General features: G+C 61.2%; 2 protein-coding genes and 1 long non-coding RNA gene across 6 annotated transcripts in view; 2 read left to right on the top strand and 1 right to left on the bottom strand.

Moving 5' to 3' along the window:
- NUP98 (nucleoporin 98 and 96 precursor) overlaps positions 1-3282 on the top strand; it is a 40313-nt gene extending 37031 nt beyond the window's left edge. For all 4 annotated transcript variants that reach the window (XM_083882755.1, XM_083882757.1, XM_083882756.1 and 1 more), the window contains 3 exons: positions 508-662; positions 1021-1132; positions 2839-3282. In XM_083882755.1, the coding sequence (XP_083738881.1) occupies positions 508-662; positions 1021-1132; positions 2839-3050 (479 nt within the window). In that variant the 3' untranslated portion in view covers positions 3051-3282. The remainder of the gene's footprint in view (positions 1-507; positions 663-1020; positions 1133-2838) is intronic.
- A 1415-nt stretch (positions 3283-4697) lies between these two features.
- On the top strand, positions 4698-8340 carry CHRNA10 (cholinergic receptor nicotinic alpha 10 subunit; the record flags this gene model as incomplete). The annotated part of the gene is made up of 5 exons (XM_083855527.1): positions 4698-4752; positions 5167-5312; positions 5643-5797; positions 6894-7426; positions 7862-8340. The coding sequence occupies 5 exons, from the start codon at positions 4698-4700 to the stop codon at positions 8338-8340; spliced, it is 1368 nt and encodes a 455-aa protein (XP_083711653.1).
- A 7862-nt stretch (positions 8341-16202) lies between these two features.
- LOC310906530 overlaps positions 16203-23056 on the bottom strand; it is a 101297-nt gene continuing 94443 nt past the window's right edge. Inside the window, exon 2 of the long non-coding RNA XR_014589414.1 lies at positions 16203-16251. This is a non-coding gene — a long non-coding RNA (uncharacterized lncRNA). The remainder of the gene's footprint in view (positions 16252-23056) is intronic.

Raw genomic sequence — 23056 nt, 5'->3', positions numbered from 1 at the left:
AGCCTGGTCCTTTCAGCTGCACACAAAGGCATGGCAGTGGGGGTGTGGGATCCCAGGGCTGGAGCCGGGCTGGGGGAGCTGGGGATGCTCACCTGGAGAGGAGAAGCTCCAGGGAGAGCTCAGAGCCCCTGCCAGGGCCTAAAGGGGCTCCAGGAGAGCTGCAGAGAGACTTATGTGGACAGGGGTGGGACTGGATGGTATTGAAGGTCTCTCCCAACCCAAGGTAGTGAGTGCCTCCATGATTCCAAGCCATGGGGTGGCCAGTGAAGGGATCAGGCTGGGTTTGGAGCAGCAGAGTTAGCACAGAGGGCCTGGCAGTTCCAAACCAGCTCTCCCTGGATACCTGGCATGGTGCTTTTCCTGGGCAAACAGGGAAGCAGGGCAGTGCTTTCCCTGCTGCACAGCCCCACCTTCCCGGAGCACAGGGGCTCTGAGGACAGTGCCCTTCCTGTTCCCTGCTCTGCGGGGGACAGGCTGGCCTGTGCTCCTCACTGCTGCTCTCTGCAGATGCAATTATCAACGAGAACTACAAGTACCTGAAGGGGTTCCTGGAGGAGCTGGCGCCCCCGGAGCGCAGCGCGCTCATCCAGGACTGGGAGCTGGCGGGGCTGGTCTACCTCGACTACATCCGTGTCAACAAGATGCTGGACAGGATTCAGCAGGTACTGCTGCCTTCCCTGGCCTTTGGGAGCTCACACGGGGTCTGCAGGGGGACTTGGTGCTTCTCTTTGGCAGACACTTCTAACAGGACATGGGGCATCTCCAAAACTGGGCTTTGCTCTCTGCTGTCACAACAAGGCTGGGCTGTGCCCTGCAGATGTGCTCTGTGGGTGTGTGACAGTGACAAGTGAAAGGGATGGGACAAACTCAGCAGTCTCTGTGTCCATTCCCCCAAATTCCTGTCCAGGTTTCCCTTTTCCATGCCATGGTTAGTTGAGGCAGGTTTGGGTGTGGTGTCACCTGGTAAATGAGTTTGTCTCTGGCTGTGCTGCCCTGGAGCTGACTCCTGTTTGCTTCCAGCTGGATGTTTCCACCTACGAGCTGGAGCGGTTACACACCAAAGTGACGTCCCTGTGCAACAGGATAGAGCAGCTGCAGTGCCACAACGCCAAGGACCGCCTGGCTCAGTCAGGTATGGGAACCCCCCTGCCCTGCAGCTCCCTGGACAGCCACGGACACACCTGGGCTGCAGCTCTGTCCCAAACTCATGGAATCATTTGGGTTGGAAAAGACCTTTCACATTCCCCAGCAGTGCCAAGGCCACCATTGACCCATGTCCCCATGTGTCACATCCACACAGCTCTGAAATCCCTCCAGGGATGAGGGAAACTCCAAACCTCCCTGGGCAGCTGTGCCAGGGCTGCACAGCCCTGTCTGGGAAGGAATTTTCTCAATATCCACCCTGAGCCTCCCCTGGCCCAGCCTGAGGCCGTTCCCTCTCCTCCTGTCCCTGTTCCCTGGGAGCAGAGCCCGACCTCCCCTGGGTCTCCTTTTCTCTAGACTGAGCCTGCTCAACCCTTTGGGGGAAGAAATTTTCCCCAGTATCCAACCTAAACCTCCCCTGGCCCAGCCTGAGGCCATTCTGTCTGCTGTCCCTGTTCCCTGGGAGCAGAGCCTGATTCCCCTGGCTGCTCCCTCCTGCCAGGGAGTTGAGGAGAGTGACAAGGTCCCCCCTGGGCTTCCTTTTCTCCAAGCTGAACCTCCCGAACCTTTTGGGGGAAGAAATTTTCCTCAATATCCAACCTAAACCTCCCCTGGCCCAGCCTGAGGCTGTTTCCCGTCCCCCTGTGGCTGCACTGAGGGAGGGAACAGGGAGAGGACAGCACGATCCCAGTGCCCTCACTCCCAAATGAGACACCTGGGTGTAGAAACATCCGTGACTTACAGGGACAAGGGACTCTGCACACCTGAGATATTCTAGAATATGTGGGTTTATTGCAGGGCCGTGGGTAGAAAGGGCTTTGCCTTCAGCCACCAGCCTGGGCTGGAGGGAAGTGCCAGAGAGAGAAGGAGAGAGAGCAAGAGGGTTTGGGCTGAGGAGAGGGGAGAGAGAGAGCAAGGGGCAGGGTCAGAGTGCAGGGGGAAGAGAGCAGAGGTGAGAGCAGGGAAAGGAGAGCCAGGTCCTGGTTCCAATCCATTCCATCTCCTTTTGTGATGAATATTCTAATTTACAGTGACCCACCAACACAAGACACAAAATCCTATAGAATCTCCACACAGCCTATAAGAACTACTACATTACCATGTGTTATATTTTAAACTCTAAAAACTCCTCTTTAGACTTTTCTGTTTTGCTGCATTGACCTTTGGATCCCTCAGGCAGCAGAAGGGGATTGTTCAATCCAAAGGGATTCTCCTCCAGCTGCCCAGGCTGTTGTCTTCAGGTTATAGAGTGACTAAGGCTCGGTATCCTACAACTCAAAGTGAGCTCCCATTTCTATTTCAACTACAGGTTTCATATTTTCAGAATCTTTGGCCAAGCAATCATATTTATAAGGTTTCCCTGATTAATCTTTCCCAACATCAGGGATGTCAGGTTATAGAGTAACTAAGACTAGGGATCCTACAACTCAAAGTAAGATTCCATTTCTATATCAACTACAGGTTTCACATTTTCAGAATCTTTTGCTGAGCAATCATATTTATAAGGTTTCCCTGATTCATCTTTCCCAACACATTTCTATTTCGATTACAGGTTTCACATTTTCAGACTCTTTTGCCAAGCAATGATATATATTTATAAGCTTTCCCCGATTAATCATTCCCGACACCTGGGGGCTTTGCTGTGCCGCTCTCCCCGAGCAGAGCCCAGGCTGAGCCCTCTCTCTGTCTCCCCAGACATGGCCAAGCGCGTGGCCAACGTCCTGCGGGCTGTGCTGAGCCTGCAGCAGAGCCCCGAGAGCGGCCCCGAGGCGGCCGAGCCGCGCGTCCCCCTGCGCCTGCTGGCCCCGCACATCGGCCGCCTGCCCATGCCCGAGGACTACACCCTGGAGGAGCTGCGCGGCCTCACGCAGGCCTACCTGAGAGAGCTGGCCCTGGCCGCACACTGACCGCCCGGGAGTGACCCCCAGGAGTGAGCAGGAGTGACCGGGAGCAGCGCTGGCACAGCCCCAGCCCAGGCAGAGCTGCCCGTTGTGGGATGGCGCGGCCCGGCCCCGCGCGCACGGAAAGGTCTTCATGCATGAGGAGGATCGGAAGGGTTTTTATCGAAAAAAGTATAAATAAATGCTCTAGATTATTTTCCTGTCTTTTTTGAAAACGATAAATAAAATGTTTATAGTATTCCTGTGGGTTTTTTTGCACTTTTTAAGGCGGGGTTTGGGTTTGTTGTGTGTGTGGCCTTTGTGGTGTCACCCCAGGGAGGTTGGGCTGGTTGGGTGGGGGAAAGGACAGCCCAGGAATGTCTGATACAATCCCACCTGGCCTTTGGTGGGGATCAGGGTAGATTCCTTCAGAATCTGGGGAGGAAAAGTCACTTGTCTCAAGGACAGAGTGTGGGGAATCCAGATAAACCAGATTGTGGCCTTTTGGTACTGAAGGGGCTCCAGGAGAGTTTGGGAGGGACTGGGGACAAGGGATGGAGGGACAGGACACAGGGAATGGCTTCAGAGTAGGATTTGAGGGGATCTGGGGCAGGAATTGTTCCCTGGCAGGGTGGGCAGGCCCTGGCACAGCTGTGGCTGCCCCTGGATCCCTGGAATGGACACTGGGGACAGTGGGAGGTGTCCCTGTCCCCGCCGGTGGCAGTTCAGGTGACACGGGCTGTGCAGGGGCCGGGTCACTGCGGCTTCTCCTCCTTCCATTAATTACTGTAATTGGGCCTGAGCGGCCCCGGCCCGGCGGGACGGGCTGGGATGAATAATTCACCGCCTGGAAACAAAACCTCCGGCCTCAAAACCGCTCGGCAGCTGCCGCCGGGGCCGGGCGTGGGAAAGGTGCCAGGAGCGGCGGGGAGGAGCCGGTAGAGGATCCCCGGGGCTGGAGCTGGAGCGGGGGATGCTCCGGCACTCCTGTGCCCCGAGGGGGTCTGTCCCCTGGGTCGTGCCCCGGAACATCCCGGGATTATCCTCTCACCGAACGGGGATGGATCTGCCCCTTCCCTTCCCTTCCCTTCCCTTCCCTTCCCTTCCCTTCCCTTCCCTTCCCTTCCCTTCCCTTCCCTTCCCTTCCCTTCCCTTCCCTTCCCTTCCCTTCCCTTCCCTTCCCTTCCCTTCCCTTCCCTTCCTCTGTCCTGAGCCCGGAGAGTGAGATGTCCCTTGCTGTCACCTCCCTCCAGGGCTGGAGTGGGGCTCCTGCCCCGTTGTGGTGTCCCCGAGGCTGGGGCAGTGTCCCCAAGGCTCGGACAGTGTCCCCGGGGCTCGGACAGTGTCCCCAGGGCTGGGCGGTGTCCCCAGGGCTCGGACAGTGTCCCCGGGGCTCGGACAGTGTCCCCAAGGCTGGGGGGTGTCCCCAGGGCTCGGACAGTGTCCCCAGGGGCCGGGACAGGTCCTGGCCAGCCGCCACCAGCCCCTCCCAAACCCGTCCCCAAAGGGTCTCGGCTGCCCCCGGAGCCCATCCCGGCCCTGCCCCTCCCCCAGCCGGGCCCCGGGGGGATCCCCCACCGTCCCCCCCCGGCCGTGGGTGTCCCGGGGCCGCCCCCCCGCCCTGTCCCCGCCCTGACGTCACCTGTCCCCCCCGTGTCCCCGGAGCGCGGCGGGATGGAGCCCGGAGCTCGCCTGTGCCTCGCCCTGTGCCTGCTCCTGCCGGCCCCGGGTGAGCGGGGGACTCGGGGGCTCGGGGGCTCGGGGGGCTCGGGGGGCTCGGGGGCCGGGGGGCTCGGGGGCTCGGGGGGCTCGGGGGCCGGGGGGCTCGGGGGCTCGGGGGACTCGGGGGGCTCGGGGGGCGGCTCCGGGCCCTGGAGCGGCGTCCCTGCACACGGGAATCCCGGGATGGGGCTCGGGGAGGCGGGATGGGGGTCCCCTGTCCCCCCCAGGCTGCTGGAGGGTCCCACGGCCGGAGGGTCCCAGGGATCCCTCGGGGGGCTCCGGCCGCGCCCCGGCCCCTCCGAGCCCCCGCTGTGCGTCCCCCCAGGCTGCCGGGGGGTCTCATGGCCGGGGTCCCAGGGATCCCTCGGGGGGCTCCGGCCGCGCCCCGGCCCCTCCGAGCCCCCGCTGTGGGTCCCCCCAGGCTGCCGGGGGGCGCAGGGCAGGTTCGCCTACAAACTGCTCCACGACCTCTTCGCCAACTACTCGAGCGCCCTGCGGCCCGTGGAGGACACGGAGCGGGCCCTGAACGTCACCCTGCAGGTCACCCTGGCCCAGATCATCGACATGGTGAGCCCGGGCCCGGCCCGACCCCGCTCCCGGTGCCGCTCAGCCCTTGAGACCAGCCCGGACTCCCAGCCCAGCCCAGCCCAGACCCTCGGGTCAGCTCAGACTGGCCTTGAAACCAGCCCGGACCCCCAAACCAGCCCAGCCCGGACCCCCAGCCCAGCCCAGCCCAGCCCCCTCGGGTCAGCTCAGTCCGGCCCTGCAGACAGCCCGGCTCCCCCAAAAAGCAGCACGACCCCCTGGAATCCAGCCCGGCTCCAGCGAGGCCACAGGGCCGGGGGCGGTGGGGGGACATCGGCTCCTTTCCCCCTCGCCCACCCTGTTCCCCCGCAGGACGAGAGGAACCAGGTCCTCACCACCTACCTGTGGGTGCGCCAGACGTGGCTGGACGCGCATCTCACCTGGGACAAGGAGGAGTACGGGGGGATCGACAGCATCCGCATCCCCAGCGGCCTCGTCTGGCGGCCCGACATCATCCTCTACAACAAGTGCGTCCTGCCGGGGGGCCGGGGCTGCTCCCGGGGCCGGGGGGCCTGGCCGGGGTCAGGGGGGTCTGGCCGGGGCCGGGGGGCCTGGCCGGGGTCAGGGGGGTCCGGCCGGGGTCAGGGGGGGCCTGGCCGGGGTCAGGGGGGTCTGGCGGGGGGGCTGGGGGGTCTGGCCGGGGTCAGGGGGGTCCGGCCGGGGTCAGGGGGGGGCCTGGCCGGGGTCAGGGGGGTCTGGCGGGGGCTGGGGGGCCTGGCCGGGGTCAGGGGGGGGCCTGGCCGGGGTCAGGGGGGCCTGGCCGGGGTCAGGGGGGGGCCTGGCCGGGGTCAGGGGGGCCTGGCGGGGGTCAGGGGGGGGCCTGGCCGGGGTCAGGGGGGCCTGGCCGGGGTCAGGGGGGCCTGGCCGAGGTCAGGGGGGTCTGGCCGGGGTCAGGGGGGTCTGGCGGGGGCTGGGGGGTCTGGCCGAGGTCAGGGGGGCCTGGCCGGGGTCAGGGGGGCCTGGCCGGGGTCAGGGGGGCCTGGCCGGGGTCAGGGGGGTCTGGCCGGGGTCAGAGGGGTCTGGCCGGGGTCAGGAGGGGCTCCACGGGCCGTTCCCAATCTCGGGGAGGGAGCAGGAGGGTCCTGGAGCGGGACCTGCAGGGACACGGGGACGGGGGGTGTCAGGAGTGCCTGGGACTGACCCCCAGCACCGAGGGGACAGGCGGGGACAGCCCTGGGGACAATCCTGGGACAGCCCTGGGACAGCCCTGGGACAGCCCGAGGGGACAGTCGGGGGACAGAGAGGACAGCCGGGGATGGCCGGGGACAGCTGGGGACAGGCGGGGACAGCCCTGGGACAGCCCTGGGGACAGCAGGGGACAGCTCTGGACAGCCGGGGACAGCCGGGGGCTCGGGGACAGCCCTGGGGACAGTCCTAGCCCTGGGGACAGCCGGGGGACAGAGGAGACAGCCCGGGGACAGCCCGGGAACAGCCCTGGGACAGCCGGGGACAGTTGGGAACAGCCCAGGACAGCCCGAGGAGACAGGTCGGGGACAGCCCGGGGACAGTGGGGACAGTCGGGGACAGCCCGGGGAGGGGACAGAGCCCCCTGCCCTCCCCCAGCGCCGACGAGCACTTCGGGGGCTCCATGGAGACCAACGTGGTGCTCCGCTCGGACGGGCGCATCCAGTGGGACTCCCCCGCCATCACCAAGAGCTCCTGCAGGGTGGACGTGTCCTACTTCCCCTTCGACGGGCAGCGCTGCCGCCTCACCTTCGGCTCCTGGACCCACAACGGGAACCAGATCGACCTGCGCCAGCAGCGCGACTCGGGGGACCTGACGGATTTCGTGGAGAACGTGGAGTGGGAGATGCTGGGGATGCCGGCCACGAGAAATGTCATCACCTACGGCTGCTGCTCCGAGCCCTACCCCGACGTGACCTACACGCTGCTGCTGCGCCGCCGCGCCTCCTTCTACGTGTTCAACCTGCTCCTGCCCTGCATCCTGGTCTCCTTCCTGGCGCCCCTGGGCTTCTACCTGCCCGCCGACTCCGGGGAGAAGGTGTCGCTGGGGGTGACGGTGCTGCTGGCCCTCACCGTGTTCCAGCTGCTGGTGGCCGAGAGCATGCCCCCCTCGGAGAGCGTGCCCCTCATCGGTGAGCCCGGGCCGGGGACAGGGGAGGGGGTCAGGGTGTGCTGGGGGGGAGCAGGACCCCCCCATAGGGTGCAGGACCCTCCCGTGGGGTGCAGGGCCCCCCTGTGGGGTGCAGAACTCCCCCCTATGGGCAGCGGGACCCTCCTGTGGGGTGCAGGACCCTTCTATGGGGATGTAGGACTCCCCCATGGGGTGCAGGACCCCCCTGTGGGATGCAGGACCCTCCTGTGGGGAGCAGGACCCTCCCATGGGGTGCAGGACCCCCGTGTGGGGTTCAGGACCCCCCTGTGGGATGCAGGACCCTCCTGTGGGGAGCAGGACCCCCCCATGGGGTGCAGGACCCCCGTGTGGGGTTCAGGACCCTCCTGTGGGGTGCAGGACCCCCCCATGGGGTTCAGCCCCCCGGACCCCCCGGCAGTGCCCGCTGCCCCCACAGGGAAATATTACATCGCCACCATGACCATGATCACGGCCTCCACCGCTCTCACCATCTTCATCATGAACGTGCATCACTGCGGGCCGGGGGCGCGGGCCGTGCCCCCCTGGGCGCGCCGCCTCATCCTCACCCACCTGGCCCGGCTCTGCTGCGTCTCCGAGGTGGGCGAGGGCTGCAAGAGGCCCCGGGGGGCGGGGGGCGGCCGGGAGGGGCCGGGGGAGGCCGGGGACAGCCCCGGGGAGGGGCCGGGGGGCGCGGAGGAGCAGAGGGGCTGCCCCTGGGGGCACTGCCTGTGCCACCACCGCGCCCTGCTGGGACACGTCGGGTACATCGCCGGCTGCCTCCGCCGCCACCGCGCCCGCCAGCGCCGCGCCGGGGACTGGAAAAGGGTGGCCAAGGTGATGGATCGCTTCTTCATGTGGGTCTTCTTCCTCATGGTGTTCCTGATGAGCGTGCTGGTCCTGGGCAACGCCGCCTGAGGCTCTGCGGGCCGGCCGTGCCCCCCGGGATGCGGGGACACCAACACCCCCCCGTGTCCCCAGAGCTGCGGGGCACGAGCTGCTCCATCCCGGGCAGGGGGTGTCCCACAGTGAGACCCCCCAGCTGCAGGGCCGGGGGTCCCAGCCCCGTCTGTACCAGTGTGGGCACCCACATCCCCCCTGGCATCACCCTGAGCCTGGGAAATGCATCCTGCTGGAAATAAACCCTGCAATGTGCGTCCTGCCCTGGAACTGTGTCCTGCCCTGGAACTGTGTCCTGCCCTGGAACTGTGTCCTGCCCTGGAATGGTATCCTGCCCCTGCTGCCTGGGGCCAGGGGGGTCCTGAGAGGGATGGGGGGATCAGGGGGACCCTGATGGGGGCTCCCCGTGGGGAGGGAGGGCAGGGCCCAGCAGAGCCCTGGAGCTGCTCTACACCCTGCCCGGGCAGTGCCTGGTCCTTCAGTGTCCCCCAGCCCGGCCTGGGGCAGCCACTGACCCCTGTCAGCCCCTCGGGGAGCCCAGGGGAGGGGAGGGAAGGGGAGGGGAGGGGAGGGGAGGGGAGGGAAGGGAAGGGAAGGGAAGGGAAGGGAAGGGAAGGGAAGGGAAGGGAAGGGAAGGGAAGGGAGGGAAGGGAAGGGAAGGGAAGGGAAGGGAAGGAAGGGAAGGGAAGGGAAGGGAAGGGAAGGGAAGGGAAGGGAAGGGAAGGGAAGGGAAGGGAAGGGAAGGGAAGGGAAGGGAAGGGAAGGGAAGGGAAGGGAAGGGAAGGGAAGGGAAGGGAAGGGAAGGGAAGGGAAGGGAAGGGAAGGGAAGGGAAGGGAAGGGAAGGGAAGGGAAGGGAAGGGAAGGGAAGGGAAGGGAAGGGAAGGGAAGGAAGGGAAGGGAAGGGAAGGATGACAACCACTCCAGGACTGGTGGGTGCTGTGATGGGGAGGGGCTGCCCCGGGCACAGCGACCACCAGAGGAGGAGTTTGGGATTCCCAGGGAAGCAAAGGAGGGAAGGAGCAGAAATGCAGAGGGATGGCCTTGGGAAGCAGGAGGTGACAAGGATGTCCTCGAGTCCTGCAGGGGAAAAGGAGAAGGGACAAACCCCACTAGAGCTGTGAAGGACAGTGAAACTGTTACAGACAATTCTCACGGGGTCGGTTTGCTGGGGGTATTTTTTATGTTTGTTTGTTTTTTTCATTGCTGAGAGTGAACCTTGAGAAACACAAATGATGAAAACTGTGAGGCAGCAAGGGACGAGCTCTGGAGGGTCGGGGCGAGGTTCCCGTCCCGGGCAGGGCCCGGCGGGGCGGGGGGCGCTGGGGGGTCGCTGTGGCGGGCACGGCCCCGGCCCGGCCCCGCATCCTTTATCCCTGTCCCTGTCCCTGTCCCGTCCCGGCTCAGCGGCGGCGGCGGCAGCCCGGGGGGAGCAGGCGGCTGCCCCAGGCGCACAGACACCCCCCGAGGCGGGCGCGGAGCCGGCCCAGGGCCCCGCCCGGCTCCCGGCTCGGCTCCCGCACCGCGGGCAGCGCCCCCGGGGCCGGGGGCGGCTCGGGGCCCCACCAGGGCCGGGCGCTGGGGATGCCGAAGGCCGGCCCCAGCGAGGAGCCGCTGCTGCTGCTGCCCCCCGAGCCCTCGGCCACCAGCACGGCCCCGGGGATGACCCAGGCCAGCGCCGCCCGGGGGGAGCTCCCCGTGCCCGCCCCGGGCCGCTCCTCCCCGGCCCCCCGCGGGCTCTCTCGGCCCCCCAGCAGCCCCGGCCCCGCGGGCACCTCGCTCCGGGCCGCCCCGCAGCCCCCCGGGCTCCCGGGCCCCCCGGCCAGCCGCGCCCCCAGCGCCCGGCGCTGCTCCTGGAACAGCGCCCGGGACTCCCGGGGGCTCCGGATCAGCCTCGGGAAACGCCGCCCGGAGCGCGGGGAGCCGCGGGGGGACCTGCCCTGGGGCGGTGCCGGGCCTGCTGAGCCCCGGGGCCTGTCTCTCTGCGCCCCCGGCCGGGCTCTCGCTGCTCCTGGAGGCTCCGAGGTGTGATGGATCCTCTGCCAGAACCACAAACGGGTGAGACAAGAGCAGCTCCCCAGAGCGCCCCGCGCTGTCCTGCCACACGTCACCCCAACAGGGCCCAAACCCCACAGGGCCCAGACCCAGCACGGCCCAAACCCAACACAGCCCAAACCCAAACCCAGCACATCCCAAACCCTGCACAGCCCAAACCCAGCACAGCCCAAACCCTGCACAGCCCAAACCCAGCACAGCCCAAACCCAAACCCAGCACAGCCCAAACCCAACACAGCCCAAACCCAAACCCAGCACAGCCCAAACCCTGCACAGCCCAAACCCAAGCCCAGCACAGCCCAAACCCAACACAGCCCAAACCCAAGCCCAGCACAGCCCAAACCCAGCACAGCCCAAACCCAAACCCAGCACAGCCCAAACCCAGCACAGCCCAAACCCAGCACAGCCCAAACCCAAACCCAGCACAGCCCAGACCCAGCACGGCCCAAACCCAAACCCAGCACGGCCCAAACCCAAACCCAGCACAGCCCAAACCCAGCACAGCCCAAACCCAAACCCAGCACAGCCCAAACCCAGCACAGCCCAGACCCAGCACAGCCCAGACCCAGCACAGCCCAAACCCAAACCCAGCACAGCCCAAACCCCACAGGGCCCAGACCCAGCACGGCCCAAACCCAAACCCAGCACAGCCCAAACCCAAACCCAGCACAGCCCAAACCCCACAGGGCCCAGACCCAGCACGGCCCAAACCCAAACCCAGCACAGCCCAAACCCAAACCCAGCACAGCCCAGACCCAGCACAGCCCAAACCCAGCACAGCCCAAACCCAAACCCAGCACAGCCCAAACCCAAACCCAGCCCAGCAGAGCAGGGGCACCTACCCAGAGACACTTGTCCCCCAGCAGGACAGAGGCCAGGACGAGCTGCAGCATCAGCAGTGTCATTGCCACCAGCTCTCCCGTGGTGAAGGCGTCCAGGAGCCCCATGGCTCCGGCCCTGTCACCAGCACAAGGGTGAAAAGGGTCCCCAGTGACCTGTGGGGCCCCAGGGAAGGGGCCCCGACCCTGCTGGTGACACCAGTCTGTCCCAACAGTCCCTTTTATAGCCCAGCAGGTGGGCAGAGCCCCCTTTGTGACAGCGGTGGGAGCCCTGGGTGACATCACGGGCTGGCAGTGACCCCTGTGTGACATCCCGGTGACCCCCGTGTGACACCCCAGTGACCCCTGTGTGACATCCCAGTGACCCCTGTGTGACATCATGGGCTGGGAGTGACCCCTGTGTGACACCCCAGTGACCCCCGTGTGACATCCCAGTGACCCCTGTGTGACACCCCAGTGACCCCCGTGTGACATCCCAGTGACCCCTGTGTGACATCCCAGTGACCCCCGTGTGACACCACAGTGACCCTGGGTGACATCCCAGTGACCCCTGTGTGACACCCCAGTGACCCCCGTGTGACATCCCAGTGACCCCTGTGTGACACCCCAGTGACCCCCGTGTGACACCCCAGTGACCCCTGTGTGACATCCCAGTGACCCCCGTGTGACACCACAGTGACCCTGGGTGACATCCCAGTGACTCCTGAGTGACATCCCAGTGACCCCTGTGTGACATCCCAGTGACCCCTGTGTGACATCACGGGCCAGGAGTGACCCCTGTGTGACACCCCAGTGACCTCTGTGTGACACTCCAGAGACCCCCGTGTGACATCCCAGTGACCCCCGTGTGACATCCCAGTGACCCCTGTGTGACACCCCAGTGACCCCTGGGTGACATCACGGGCAGGGAGTGACCTCTGTGTGACATCCCAGTGACCCCTGTGTGACATCCCAGTGACCCCCGTGTGACATCCCAGTGACCCCTGTGTGACATCCCAGTGACCCCCGTGTGACATCCCAGTGACCCCTGTGTGACCCCCGGGCGCCCCTGGCCAAGGGGACACGTCCCGGGCCGGGCTCTGGGGCCATGGGCGCCCCCCAGGAGCACAGGGGTGTCTCTATTCCCCCCGGGGGCACAGGGGTGTCTGTGCGCCTCGGGGGGTGTCTGTGCGCCTGGGGCAGCCGCCTGCTCCCCCCGGGCTGCCGCCGCCGCCGCTGAGCCGGGACGGGACAGGGACAGGGACAGGGACAGGGATAAAGGATGCGGGGCCGGGCCGGGGCCGTGCCCGCCACAGCGACCCCCCAGCGCCCCCCGCCCCGCCGGGCCCTGCCCGGGACGGGAACCTCGCCCCGACCCTCCAGAGCTCGTCCCTTGCTGCCTCACAGTTTTCATCATTTGTTTTTCCTCAAGGTTCACTCTCAGCAATGAAAAAAAACCAAACAAAAAATGTACCCCCAGCAAACCGACCCCGTGAGAATTGTTTGTAACAGTTTCACTGTCCTTCACAGCTCTAGTGGGGTTTGTCCCTTCTCCTTTCCCCCTGCAGGACTCGAGGACATCCTTGTCACCTCCTGCTTCCCAAGGCCATCCCTCTGCATTTCTGCTCCTTCCCTCCTTTGCTTCCCTGGGAATCCCAAACTCCTCCTCTGGTGGTCGCTGTGCCCGGGGCAGCCCCTCCCCATCACAACACTCCTTTTCTCTTTCCTTGTTTGTATTTTATTTCCAAATTTTGCAGTTTTTTTCTATCATCTCCCGAGTTTCCTTCTCCCAGCGCCGTGCCCAGGGCAGGGAGGGCTCTGGGTGTCACAAAGGGACTCCTGACCCTGTCACAAAGAGTGTTTTGGCTGCCCCATGATGTCACAGCCGGGCTATAAAAGGGCCCCCCCGGAGCAGCCAGTGCTGGGCACAACAATCTGTCTCAGCAGAAAACAGCCTCAGCCTGGGATTCCCCTCCGTGGGACCCCAGACTCACCGGGGAACCTCCTCACCGGCCTGGGCTGGTGACCTGGAGCTCCAGGGATGGTGCCATGGGGTGCCCCCAGACCTGCACCCGGGGTTCCCCCAGGCCTGCCCGGGGCTCCCCGAGGAGCAGCACAGCAGGATGGAGACCCCGGTGCCGCAGCGGCCCAGGACCCCGAGGGGCTGCCGGGCAGCCCGGAGTGAGGGGCCCGCGGAGCTGGGGCTGCTGGGGGGCAGAGAGTCCCTGCAGGGCTCCGGGGAGGGCACGGACAGCGCGGCCAGAAGGGACACGGCCAAGGCCAAGAGACGGGGCAGCAGGAGCTTCCTGGAGCTGCAGCAAGAGAACAGCTCCACGGCCGTCGCCTGGTTCCTGCCCCCCGGCCAAGCGCAGACCTTTGGCCCCGCGGCCCCCAGGGACAATCTCTGCTCTCTGGGGCCGGGCAGGACCGTCACTGCTGCCCCTCGGGGCAGGGCTGTGCCCCAGCCCCGGCAGAGGGTGCCCCAGGCCCGGGAGCAGGGCAGGGATGCGGGATGTGGCCTCCTGGAGCTCTGCTCATCCCTGGGCCAGGCCGTGCTGGGCTGGTGGGACAGCCACCAGCACCGGCACCGGCAGCGCCGCCGCAGCCGCCGCGTTCACTTCGCCAACCCGCTGGTGTCAGTGAGGTACATCGACTAGAGAGGGGGGTCAGAGCCCTGCCAGGGCCCAGCAATTCATTTCTAATGAATAAATGAGCGAAAATCACCATTTTTGTGCTTTTATCCTTTCAGTTCACCCCGCACTCCATCTCTACGGGGGTGTGGGAAGGTGTCCCCACCCATGGCAGAGGGTTTGGAATGAGATTGCTATAAATGCAACGGCAAAAATCGGATTAATAAAGAAACAATTTATTAATAAAACAATCCCAATCACCGATAAAAAGAGAAAACCACAAACAGGACGGGCAGCGCAGCGCTGGGTGGACAGGGGTCTGCACCCCAAGGTACAGATTTCCCAAATCCACACGGAGCGGATCAGCCCGGGGTTTTATAGGGGTTTTCATGTCCCGAGGTGAAACAGGTGCGGGGAATAGTCCAGCAAATAGCCCAAATACATCTTTGGATGGGTTTCCTGGATTTGTGGACTTTGCAAATTGTTTTCCGGGAAGGTCCTTTCATATGGGGATGGGGCTCACGGTCCATGGTTATTTCAATGTGTATTCCTGGTCCATGGTTATTTCAATGTGTATTCCTCAGAGGAGAATTCTCTTTTCGTTCAGGGAGGAATTTCTCTGTCTGGGTTTGATGCCAATTCTTATCTGGGTTGGGCAGTGTCTTTGTCCATCCTGATGGCTCCTGTCCTGTTCTTTGTCCCAGGACTAGAGGACAGCAGCAGCCTGGCTTGGAGGGAATTTTCTACAGACTATACCTTTTCACATTTTTATATTAACACCAATCTAGCATATATTTCTATATTCTTTTATCACGAATTTTTACCCCAATGCCACATTTATCACAACTGTTATAAATGATTAAGAGCCAATTCAAAATAAAAGGATTTATTTAACAATTTACCAAGGTTGGATTGCAAATAATAAAAAAACCACAATAAAAAAACCACAATAAAAAAACAACATTGATGAATGTCAGGTGGACAGGCTAACAGCAACAATGGTGCTCTCTGATCGTGCCCACAAATGCTGGGTTTCTCATGTACAGTTTTATACATTTTTTTTTTGTCCAGAGGCTAAGATTATTGAGAAAGTCCGAATATTCATGTGTTTCTTGTATTCCTGGGCTTGGTTTGAAAGAATTTCCCATAAGTCCCAAAAGTCTTCCTGGACCCCCTTCTTCGGGGTTCAGATGAAAAATCTGAATTGTTCATATGGCTTTGAATTTTGGTTTCCTGTGAGTCCAGAGGGTCTCCCTGGGTTTTTTCTCAGGGCGCAGGTGTAGTTTGTCCTTCCAGATTGACATCAGGCTCTTAAGTAGATGTAAAGTGGACATTCCTTCTGGATGTCTGGGCCATCTTCCACCAGGTCCTGCTGTTTCTGTTGCAAGTGAGGTACTTTTACAGTTGCAAAATCTGTCTGGGAACTTTGGGGATGTCCCTGGTAGTTTTTTTTTAACAGTCCATACTTTTCAATACAACAATTTTTTGGTTTTTTAATTTATATTATATTTTATTTTTATTTTCCCTATTATTTATTATTTATTATTATTTAAATTATAATATCATTTATTTATTTATTTATTTATTATTATATTATATTATATTATATTATATTATATTATATTTATATTTTACATCTATTACAATGACTCTGAAGGTCCCTCCCAACCCAAAGCACTCTGTGATTACACCAAGTGACACCACGCTGCTCGTTCTGGAAGCTCAAAGTCCTGACTTTCTTGTGGGGTGGGAGCTGGTCACATCTGACACTCCTCAGGGGAGCTGTGCCATCATTTGTGGCTGCAGCTCTCGGTGTGGAGAGACTCCTGTGCCAAGAGCTGCATCAAAACCTGCAGCTGGTTCCCTGCACCATCCAGGAGCTCAGGGCTGAGCCTGACACCAGCCCAGAGTCTCTGCTGGCCGTGTGTCCTGGGTTGTGGTGTAGGATGTACACAAAGTATTTATCCCATCCCCATCCCCATGAGCTGTTGGAACCAGGTGGGGCAGTGTTTTCCCAGGCCCCTCCTTTGGGCTCTTCTGCTCATGGCCCATCAATGCCTTGCCCAGGACTCACAGGGAACTCCCTCCAGGAGCTCTCTCTGTTTAATGGGCCATCAAGGAGCCACTGCACGACTCCTCATCCCATTGGGAGATGCTCCCAATGCCCAGGGGGAGGAGCCAAGCATTCCCACCTGGAGAGAATCTGGGATTTGGGACAGGACAAGCAGCCCTGAGCCACTGGATTCCCAGAGGAGCAGAGCTCCCAGACCTTTCTGTGGGATCACTGCTTCAGGAAGAGCCCCTCACCTGGACTGCTCCCCCCACCCTGCTCAGGGTGTGTTCTGACTCTGGCAGTGCTCCTTTGTGTTATTGCATTGATTTTATTTTATTTTTTATTTTATTTTATATTTTATATTTTTTATTTTACCTTTCTTTTATTTTATATTTTATTTTATTACCTTTTTACCTTTCTTCTTACTAAATTGTATTTCTGACTTGGAGCTTTCAAACCACGTTTTGTTTTCAAACCAGGACACCGCGGCTCTCCGGGTGTCACCACAGCTGACACTGAGCAGGGACAGGTTCCCAACACAGCCCAGCCCTCCCCACCTCCCACCCAGTGCAGGAGCTTAAAGGGAATGGAGAGAAGCTGAGTGATGATCTGTGCTGTGCCAGCAGGAGAACCTGGGGTTTACCTGGGGTCCTACCTGGGGTTTACCTGGGGTTCACCTGGGGTTCACCTGGGGTTCACCTGGGGTTCACCTGGGGTTCACCTGGGGTTCTGCTCAGGGTTCTGCCTGGAGTTCTGTGCATGCCAGGACAGCAGAGCAGTTTCTCAGTGTTCTCACCTGTCACCCTAATCCTCAGCCTTCTGATGATTGTTTACATCTTTTCCTTTGGAGTCTCTCAAAACATTTTTATTCCTCTCGGTGATGGACTTCTGGATTGACCCCTGGGGTCAGAGGGGTGTTCCTCTCATTGACCAATCCTTGACCAAATTCCTAATACTATAAAAACCCTAAATCATAATAAACTGCCCCTTCTTTTCCTCATTTCAACCTGACAGGTGAGTGTGGTTCTTTCTGTGTCCCTGACAGTGACACTCCCCTGCCAGCTGGAGCTGCTGATCCCCAGACAGGAGAGGGACTGGGGCCAGACTGGTGCAGAATCACAGACTTGGAAAGGACCTTAAATCCCACCCAGAGCCAGCCCTGCCATGGCAGGGACACCTCCCACTGTCCCCAGTGTCCAGCCTGGCCTTGGGCACTGCCAGGGATCCAGGGGCAGCCACAGCAAATCTGGGAATTCCATTCCAGGGAACAATTCCTGCCCCAGATCCCACCCAGCCCTGCCCTCGGGCACTGGGAACCATTTCCCCTTGTCCAAAGCCTCCACCTCTCTCGCAGGCCCCAAAATTCCACCCGTAACAGGTCCATGAAGCTGAACCAGTGCCCAACTGAGGCAGAGGCTGAATTTCCCATCCCATCAACTTTTCCTCTTCATTCCTTTTCCAACACACTGACCACTCCCTCAGGGGGGCTCTGAGGCAAGCCCACCACAATAAACACAGCTGACAAACGACCACATCCTCTAACCCACAACCAGTTTGACTTTTGGGGAAGCTGATTGCCAATTTTCCTGTCCATCCAAAGGCCCTGGAAGGGCAGGAGCAGCTCAGGAGCAGCTCGGGTGTTGTTGCAGGTGCATCTCTGTGTCCCCCCAGGCCCTGAGCTGTCCCTGTGCCCCTGCAGGGCTGTGCAGGGCTGAGCAGGGCTGTGCAGGGCTGTGCAGGGCTGGGCAGGGCTGTGCAGGGCTGAGCAGGGCTGTGCAGGGCTGAGCAGGGCTGTGCAGGGCTGTGCAGGGCTGAGCAGGGCTGTGCAGGGCTGTGCAGGGCTGAGCAGGGCTGAGCAGGGCTGTGCAGGGCTGAGCAGGGCTGGGCAGGGCTGTGCAGGGCTGTGCAGGGCTGAGCAGGGCTGTGCAGGGCTGTGCAGGGCTGAGCAGGGCTGAGCAGGGCTGTGCAGGGCTGTGCAGGGCTGTGCAGGGCTGAGCAGGGCTGTGCAGGGCTGTGCAGGGCTGTGCAGGGCTGAGCAGGGCTGTGCAGGGCTGTGCAGGGCCGTGCAGGGCTGAGCAGGGCCGTGCAGGGCTGTGCAGGGCCGTGCAGGGCTGTGCAGGGCCGTGCAGGGCTGTGCAGGGCTGAGCAGGGCCGTGCAGGGCCGTGCAGGGCTGTGCAGGGCTGGGCAGGGCTGTGCAGGGCTGGGCAGGGCTGTGCAGGGCTGGGCAGGGCTGAGCAGGGCTGGGCAGGGCTGTGCAGGGCTGAGCAGGGCTGTGCAGGGCTGAGCAGGGCTGAGCAGGGCTGGGCAGGGCTGTGCAGGGCTGTGCAGGGCTGGGCAGGGCTGTGCAGGGCTGTGCAGGGCTGCAGGGGAAGGACAGAGAACAAGGAGCTCAGACCTGCCCAGGTGGGCACCCCGGGCTCTGAAAAACTGAGAAAGGGAAAACACTGAGGACACAGCAAAGATCTGCGGGGAACAGCAAGGAATTGGCACCAGCAGAGGGTTCCCAGCCCTGTGGCAGGGATTTATCTTTTATCTAAACAAAACAGACGCGAGGGCAGAGCTGGGCTGGGGGAGCCCTGGCGAGTTCTGCTTTGCCAAAACCTCTGTCCCTCAGAGCCCCCGGACTGGGGACAGCCGGGAGTGACACCCCAAGGTGCCTGTCCCAGAGTGACCTGCCCGGGGACACAGGAACCCCGGCCCTGGCCTTGTCCTCGGTCCTGTTCTGTTCCTGGTATTGGACCCCGGTCCCGGTTCTGTTCCTGGTGTTGGACCCCAGTCCTGGTTCTGTTCCCAGCATTGGACCACAGTGCCGGTTCTGTTCCCGGCACTGACCCCGCTGCCAGTCCCGGTTCTGTTTCCAGCATTGAACCTCGGTACCAGTCCTGGTTCTGTTCCCAGTGTTGGACCCCGGTCCCGGTTCCGTTCTCAGCATTGAACCTCGGTCCCGGTCTCGGTTCTGGTCCCGGTTCCATTCCCAGCACTGAACCCCGGTCCTGGTGCTGGTTCTGTTCTCAGCACTGACCTCCAGTCCTGGTGCCGGTCCCGGTTCTGTTCCCAGCATTGGACCCTGGTCCCGGTTCTGTTCCCGGCACTGAATCCCGGTTCTGGCCCCGGTTCCGTTCCCAGCACTGAACCCGGTGCCAGTCCCGGTTCTGTTCCCAGCACTGAGACCTAGTGCCAGTCCCGGTTCTGTTCCCGGTATTGGACCCCGGTCCTGGTTCTGTTCCCAGCACTGACCCCGGTTCTGGTCCCGGTTCCGTTCACAGCACTGAACCCCAGTCCTGGTCCTGGTTCTGGTTCTGTTCCCAGAATTGAAACTCGGTACCGGTCCCGGTTCTGTTCCCGTCATTGGACCCCAGTCCCGGTTCCTGCAGTTCCGCGCGCGGCCGCCGGGGGGCGCTGAGCCTCCTTTTCTCCAGGCTCAGCCCCTTTCCCATCTCCCTCAGGAATTCTCCATCCCTTTCCCATCTCCCTCAGGAATTCTCCATCCCTTTCCCATTTCCCTCAGGAATTCTCCATCCCTTTCCCATCTCCCTCAGGAATTCTCCAGCCCTTTCCCATCTCCCTCAGGAATTCTCCATTCCCTTTCCCAGCTCCCTCAGGAATTCTCCAGCCCTTTCCCATCTCCCTCAGGAATTCTCCATTCCCTTTCCCAGCTCCCTCAGGAATTCTCCAGCCCTTTCCCATCTCCCTCAGGAATTCTCCATTCCCTTTCCCAGCTCCCTCAGGAATTCTCCAGCCCTTTCCCAGCTCCCTCAGGAATTCTCCAGCCCTTTCCCAGCTCCGTTCCCTGCCCTGGACACGCTCCAGCCCCTCCAGGGCTCTCCTGCAGCCCCAGGAACTGGACACTTGTGGAAGGTGGGAGTTACAGAGTTATCCCATCTCCAGTTGTGTGGGATGTGTCCATGGGAGCCTCGAACTCCATCACACCTGGATGAGGGGAAACACCAGGATCTGCCACCTCTGGGGTGATTCCTGTCACTGTCCCACTGTCCATCTGCAGTGGCAGCACCTCATATGTGCCACAGCCTTTCCCAGGATGGACAGACAGCCTTTCCCAGGATGGACAGACAGCCCTTCCCAGGACAGACAGCCTTTCCCAGGATGGACAGACAGCCCTTCCCAGGATGGACAGACAGCCCTTCCCAGGACAGACAGCCCTTCCCAGGACGGACAGACAGCCCTTCCCAGGATGGAGAGACAGCCCTTCCCAGGATGGACAGCCCTTCCCAGGATGGAGAGACAGCCCTTCCCAGGATGGACAGACAGCCTTTCCCAGGACGGACAGACAGCCCTTCCCAGGACGGACAGACAGCCTTTCCCAGGATGGACAGACAGCCTTTCCCAGGACGGACAGACAGCCTTTCCCAGGACAGACAGCCCTTCCCAGGATGGACAGACAGCCCTTCCCAGGATGGACAGACAGCCTTTCCCAGGATGGACAGACAGCCCTTCCCAGGATGGACAGACAGCCCTTCCCAGGTTTTTCCCTCCAATGCCTGCAGCATTTGGCATCTCTGTGTATTTCTGCTGCTCCCAAGGCTGGATCTCTCCTGTCTGGCAGCTTCAACTCCTTCCTGGGGAATTATCCCAGAGTTAAAGCTGCCCAGCACATGAACCTCTCTGGTTTTCAGGATGTACCTGCAGCATCCATCCTGCTCATCCCACACCACAGCTGCCGTGGGATCCTCTGCTGGTGCCCCAGGGTGCTCAGCAGGCAGAGGGGATGGGCTGGAGCCCTGGGGATGGTGGGAATCCAGGGAAGGGAAAGCTGCTGGGCTGCCAGGGGAGATGGGACCCCGTTCCTGCAGTCCCAGGGACACCAGAAGCCTCTGGCTGAGCCCCAGCTCAGCGTGGCCTTGGGAATGTGAATCTGCAGCCAGGATCCACAGAACCTGCCCATGGAACCTGCTCCTCACTGCCTCTGGGGAGGGATGATGCTCTGTGGGGCTGCTCCCTTCGGAATCTGTGCTTTTCCCCAGGGAAGTTTGGAATTCCCCTGCTTTTGGGCAGGTTTCACAGGGTGTGTTTTGTCAAGGTCACCTGAAATCCCTCCTGCTCCAGGTGAGAGCAGCCCTTGGCTGGGTTTGGCCCCAGGGCTCTGGAATCCCCCACCCTCTGGTGGCACTGAAGCTGTGGGCTCTGCCCAGGAATCCTCTCAGAGCTGTGAGATCTCTGACTTTCTTTTCCTTGCCTTTTTATCTCCATAGATTTGATGCTTCTTAATTTATGGCAGCGAAGCCTAATGGAGATCCTTAACCGTGCAGCCGCAATGCAGCAGGAAAACAAGGAGCTCCCCCCCACTCCCAGGCCCTTTCCCATCTATTTGCCTATTAAAAAAAATTACAATTTTTTTTTATGCATCACTTCACGGCCCTCCCAACTTTCTGTAGACACTTGGAAATATCAGCTGGCAAACAGAGCAAGGTGCTCCCAGGCCTCCCTGTCTGCACAGAACTCATTTGTGCTCCATAAAAAAATGAGGCTTTTATGCTGGGGGAAGATACTCATTCCCTGGAGTCCTTGCACTGCCCAGGATTTATTTATTTATTTATTTTAATTTTTTTTTCCCCACAAGCATTGAAATTAAACTCAGTAAAAGCATAAAATATTGCTGAGCAGCCCTTTGGGTTTAATATTCATCTGGCAGCTCCTGCTTCCCTCCAAACCTCGTCCCCACGCACAGCAACACCTTGTGGGTGTGGAGACGTGGAACTGCTCATTAATTTCGGCCCAGGCTCAGAAACCTGGCGGGAATTAAGGGCTGGAAGGTTTGGGATGGTTTTGGTGAGGCTGAGGGGCTCAGCACATGTGGATCCCCCTGCAATCCTGGCTGCTGTGAAAAGCAGAAACAGCAGGAAAGGTCTGGATGCTCCAGCACCTGAGGGACAGCCCAGGTCTCCCCCAGAGCCCCCCAGAGTTTGATCCAGGGCTGTGAGGGGGTGGAGGAGACCCCCTGGCTGGGCCCCTGCTCACCCAAATGAGGGGAGGGGGGGAAGTGCCAGGTTTGAATCCAGAACGTGCAGAAAACAAGAAGAGGATGGAACCTCTTGGAGACACCAACCAGTCTGTGCCCTCCCAGCCCAAACCTTCTGCCGCTCCGTGATTTACTGGGGGAGTCACAGAGGAGCAGGGCTTGGGAAAGGTCCAGCCCTGATTTGGCAGGGGGTTTACAGGCACAGACACACATCACACAGAGAGGGTGCTCAGGGTTCGTCAGGCTGAGAGCTAATTATGACATTAATATAATTAGAGCAAAAGAGCCCAAGTCCCTGGGGAAAATTCCCGACTGCAGGGGGAGGGCTGGAGTAAGATAACCCAACCGAAGGTACTGTGGAAATAATTAAATACTGAAAAATTGACATAAACCAAAGCAAACACTGTGAATGAGGGATGGAAGAGGTGAAGGTGCTGCAGGGGAAGGGAGGGCTCTGGGTGAGTGTTGTGGCTGAGGTTGGACATTCCCTTTGACCCTTTGGGGACAGGGTGAGCAGCAGCTCTGGCCCTTGGCTGCCCCATTGCTCTGAGAACGTGAATTGGATGAGGAGGAGCTGCCACAAAATCTGCAAACTGGGATGTGCCAGGATGGCACCAGCCCTTGAGTGGAGTTCCCTCCCTGGGCAAGTGAGTGGCACCGTGGCCACACTGCTGGGGACAGAGGGACAGAGGGACAGGGGGACAGGGGGACAGGGGGACAGAGGGGACAGAGGGACAGAGGGACAGAGGGGACAGAGGGGACAGAGAGGACAGAGGGACAGGGGGACAGAGGGGACAGAGGTGCAGAGAGGACAGAGGGACAGCAGTGCCAGCCCATGTGGCCTCACAGCAAGGATGTGCTGTCAAACAAGCCCAAATTCAGGAATTTGGGAAGGGCTGGACCCCTGTGGGCTGGATGTGCCCCTGGCAGCACAGGGAGGGTGTCAAACCCCGAGTCCCAGCCCCCAGTTCTGGGAGTTTGTCCCTTTGCTTTGTGCCCCACGAGCTGCAGCCTCAGCCCTGAGAGGAAACATCAGAATGGGAAACAAACCAGGCTGTGGCCTCTGGCTGGATCCTCCTGGAGAGCTCTGCCCCACCCAGGGGTGTTCAGGTGTGAGGATTTCCCAAAGGTCCCCTGTCCCCTGCTGTCTGGCTCCTGTTGGGTTTGGCAGCATCTCCCACTCTGGGCGCCAGGCTGGGGGT

The sequence above is a fragment of the Zosterops lateralis genome, assembly GCF_965231275.1.
Source record: "Zosterops lateralis genome assembly, chromosome: 2".
NCBI classification, from domain to species: Eukaryota; Metazoa; Chordata; class Aves; order Passeriformes; family Zosteropidae; genus Zosterops; species Zosterops lateralis.
This window is presented reverse-complemented; position numbering and strand designations above follow the sequence as displayed.